This window comes from Poromitra crassiceps, assembly GCF_964638095.1.
Source record: "Poromitra crassiceps genome assembly, chromosome: 10".
Classification (NCBI taxonomy): Eukaryota; Metazoa; Chordata; class Actinopteri; order Beryciformes; family Melamphaidae; genus Poromitra; species Poromitra crassiceps.
In genome coordinates this window covers 41,674,298-41,678,688 of record NC_139631.1, presented here as the reverse complement: position 1 = coordinate 41,678,688, position 4,391 = coordinate 41,674,298, and the positions used below count along the sequence as shown (strand labels likewise).

Genomic DNA, 4,391 nt, shown 5'->3' with positions numbered 1-4,391 from the left:
CTGAAATCCTATTGGTAATAATTACTCAGTTACTGCTAAAAGTAATGTAATATATTACTTTTGTAATGAGTTACCCCCAACACTGTTAATGTTTTGCTTGCCCCTGTGTTACTTCCTGCCTTTTAGACAAAAAATGTGTGAATTGTATCCTGGTAAACCAGCCGGTCACGTGACTGGCTGGGTGAATTGGGTTGGAAGTGAAAAAGGCGAATAGCTGTAGTGTTCCAGAGGCTGTTATATTGAGGTATATGTTATATGTATATGTTATATTGAGGTATATGTATATGTATATGTTATATGTATATGTTATATGTATATGTTATATTGAGGTATATATGAGTGTAGTGTTCAGGAGGCTGTTATATTGAGGTATATGTTATATGTATATGTTATATTGAGGTATATGTATATGTATATGTATATGTAATATGTATATGTTATATTGAGGTATATGTTATATGTATATGTATATGTATATGTATATGTTATATGTATATGTTATATTGAGGTATATGTGAGTGTAGTGTTCAGGAGGCTGTTATATTGAGGTATATGTTATATGTATATGTTATATTGAGGTATATGTATATGTATATGTATATGTATATGTAATATGTATATGTTATATTGAGGTATATGTTATATGTATATGTATATGTATATGTATATGTATATGTTATATGTATATGTTATATTGAGGTATATGTGAGTGTAGTGTTCAGGAGGCTGTTATATTGAGGTATATGTTATATGTATATGTTATATTGAGGTATATGTATATGTATATGTATATGTAATATGTATATGTTATATTGAGGTATATGTTATATGTATATGTATATGTATATGTATATGTATATGTTATATGTATATGTTATATTGAGGTATATGTGAGTGTAGTGTTCAGGAGGCTGTTATATTGAGGTATATGTTATATGTATATGTTATATTGAGGTATATGTATATGTATATGTATATGTAATATGTATATGTTATATTGAGGTATATGTTATATGTATATGTATATGTATATGTATATGTATATGTATATGTATATGTTATATGTATATGTTATATTGAGGTATATGTGAGTGTAGTGTTCAGGAGGCTGTTATATTGAGGTCTATGTGAGTCAGCGGTTGAGTTCAGAATAGTTACCCACCACTTTGAGTGGCCGTAGAGACAAGAAGAAGTAGCTGATCTGACTATTAGTCCAGGTGTCCCAGCGAGGATACTCGCCTTTCTCCAGGATAAACTGCTCCCCTGTGAAGCCCTGGCGGTCAAAACCCACCCAGCTGACAGAAGGCAACAGAGTGGAGGGAAACCAACAACAGACCATCATGTAAGAAGAGCCTGGTTTAGATCACCTTCAAATATGACTGTATTATCTAACATACACAACTATAATACATTATAATACACATGTTTTTACAAATCTTCTTAGTTAAAATTGGCTAAGTGGTGTCTGTGTGTGGCGGCAATGTGTGTCACGATTGTGATGTCATCAGTGATGATGTCATCAGTGATGTCACTTGAACAATTATGTCATCAGTTATGTCATCATTGTGATGCCATCATTGATGATGTCATCAGTAATGTCATCAGTGCTGTCACTTGAGCAATTGTGATGTCATCAGTAATGTAATAAATCCTTCCTGGCTGAGGATTTATAATGCTGCATTCATTTATGGTAGGAGCTGCCAAGTGGCAAGTGGAAAACCCGTCATCTCCGACGTACGTGTGTTCGAGCTTCAGGCTTCAGGCTTCGTTAGCTGTCTAAGCTAACAGCTAATAACATTCACCTTTAATTGTATGGGTCTAACCAACTTTTGGTATGCTGATTGGCCTGAAAGCTTACTATTGTTGAAAAGAAAAGAAAAATGTGCCAAAAATGTTTTAAATTCTTACAATTGATCGTGGGCGCCATGTTGAAAATTATGTCAAATGACACGCTGGGAGCAACTGGGGGTTGAGAAATCATACCCAAGTTTGCAAGTAGGAACTCCCAGTTAATGTGGTTTTTTATTAGATTTTTTTGCCACTTGCCAGTTATAAACGAATGCAGCATAAGGGGTGGGAGTAAGTAGGAAGTGTCTGTGTGTGAGCGTGTGAGCAGAATTGTGTACGGCCACAGCTATGCCATTTTAAGTGTGATTTTAATTAGCCCTAATTACCTAATGATGTGATGTGACATCATCACTGACGACATCACTCACTGATGATATCATCGTTGAATGCTCGAGTGACATCACTGGTGACATCACCAATTCTATACATCAGTGATATCAATCAGTGAATTATGATGAATTTGAGTGTGTCCCGGAGGCTGTGGAGACCACTGTATTCCAGACCAGGGGGCGGGTCTAACTCCCACGGGTCCACTAGTACACTTGAATGTGTGAATGTAACAACCAATGTCTTCTGTATGTTGTCTTTAGGAGTAATACTCTCTTCTGTATGTTGTCTTTAGGAGTAATACTCTCTTCTGTATGTTGTCTTTAGGAGTAATGCAGCGTCACTCACGGCCCTGACTCCACCAGCACAGAGCCAACCTTCTCCAGGCCCTTCTCTGTTACATCTTTACACTCTGAGGAACACTCTGCTGCACGGCCCTGGAAGTTCTCAAACTCAAACAACATCACCTGGATCACAGAGACAGAGAGAGAGAGAGAGAGAGAGAGAGAGAGAGAGACAGAGAGAGAGAGAGTGGGTGAGCGGTTACATTGTGGCAGTATTGATTAAAATAATCTATCAAATGGCTGACTTAGGTTATCTTAGATCCATTACGGGAGAAGATACATGGTGATGACCGCACGATGGACTCTTCCAGCGAGAGAACGGACGAAGATCACGTCACATTAGCTTTGTGTTGATAATAAGAGCTGGAGATTATGACCAACAGTAGAAAACTGTGGTGGTATTGGGCTGCTCCCAGTATGAATATGTGTAGCAGTCAGTCCATCACTGGGTAAAAGCAGGTGTTTTGGGGTGAAACAGGCTGATGTCAGTCAGTCCCTCCTTGGGTAAAATTAGGTGTTTTGGGGTGAAACAGGGTGTTGGTCCGTCAGTCCCTCTGCATACAAGCAGGTGTTTTGGGGTGAAACAGGGTGTTGGTCAGTCAGTCCCTCCCTGGGTGAAAGCAGGTGTTTTGGGGTGAAACAGGGTGTTGGTCAGTCAGTCCCTCCGTGGGTGAAAGCAGGTGTTTTGGGGGGTGAAACACGGTGTTGGTCAATCAGTCCCTCCCTGGGTGAAAGCAGGTGTTTTGGGGGTGAAACAGGGTGTTGGTCAGTCAGTCCCTCCCTGGGTGAAAGCAGGTGTTTTGGGGTGAAACAGGGTGTTGGTCAGTCAGTCCCTCCCTGGGTGAAAGCAGGTGTTTTGGGGGTGAAACAGGGTGTTGGTCAGTCAGTCCCTCCCTGGGTAAAAGCAGGTGTTTTGGGGGTGAAACAGGGTGTTGGTCAGTCAGTCCCTCCCTGGGTAAAAGCAGGTGTTTTGGGGGTGAAACAGGGTGTTGGTCAGTCAGTCCCTGCCTGGGTAAAAGCAGGTGTTTTGGGGGTGAAACAGGGTGTTGGTCAGTCAGTCCCTCCCTGGGTAAAAGCAGGTGTTTTGGGGGTGAAACAGGGTGTTGGTCAGTCAGTCCCTGCCTGGGTAAAAGCAGGTGTTTTGGGGGTGAAACAGGGTGTTGGTCAGTCAGTCCCTCCCTGGGTAAAAGCAGGTGTTTTGGGGGTGAAACAGGGTGTTGGTCAGTCAGTCCCTCCCTGGGTGAAAGCAGGTGTTTTGGGGGTGAAACAGGGTGTTGGTCAGTCAGTCCCTCCCTGGGTAAAAGCAGGTGTTTTGGGGGTGAAACAGGGTGTTGGTCAGTCAGTCCCTCCCTGGGTGAAAGCAGGTGTTTTGGGGGTGGTCCAGTACCTTATACGTGGCTCCAGCTCCACCCTGGCTCTTCCCAGCAGCCAGCTGCTCCGGGGCGCTCTGCGGCTCAGACATCCTCCTGGTCCACTGCTCCTCCACTTCAGCAACACACAAGACATCCACATGTATGTACAAACACCCGCGACCTCAAATACAAGTAGCTACACAGTCTGTCATACTCTGATCAATGTGCAACTGATACAATAGGTTACAATATACTTCACAAAAGTATACACTTCTGCCCTTTCTTTCCAATAGCAATATCAAAATCCTCCAAACCTGTGTGCTGAACACCTTGATGTCACTTAAAAAGTTGTCTTTCCTGTTCTTTTTAGTAATTGACACCTCGCGTCAATATCAATTAAATCCTCGTGAGTTAAACTGGGCTCCTCCTTGATCACCAAGTCTGCCTTATTGCTTTTTCCATTGAACTGCATGACATGATAACTCTGATAGCAGCCGTTATTGATCCTGATGGGTCCGTA

General features: G+C 41.6%; 1 protein-coding gene across 1 annotated transcript in view; it reads right to left on the bottom strand.

Annotated features, from left to right (window-relative positions):
• The window catches only part of LOC310783915 (beta-crystallin B3-like), a gene marked incomplete at both ends in the record, with an annotated part of 6,095 nt that extends 2,114 nt beyond the window's left edge, over window positions 1–3,981 (bottom strand). The window contains 3 exons of the mRNA XM_083644835.1: window positions 1,163–1,295; window positions 2,524–2,642; window positions 3,907–3,981. Of these exons, the coding sequence (XP_083500961.1) occupies window positions 1,163–1,295; window positions 2,524–2,642; window positions 3,907–3,981 (327 nt within the window). The remainder of the gene's footprint in view (window positions 1–1,162; window positions 1,296–2,523; window positions 2,643–3,906) is intronic.
• Window positions 3,982–4,391: the final 410 nt, after the last annotated feature.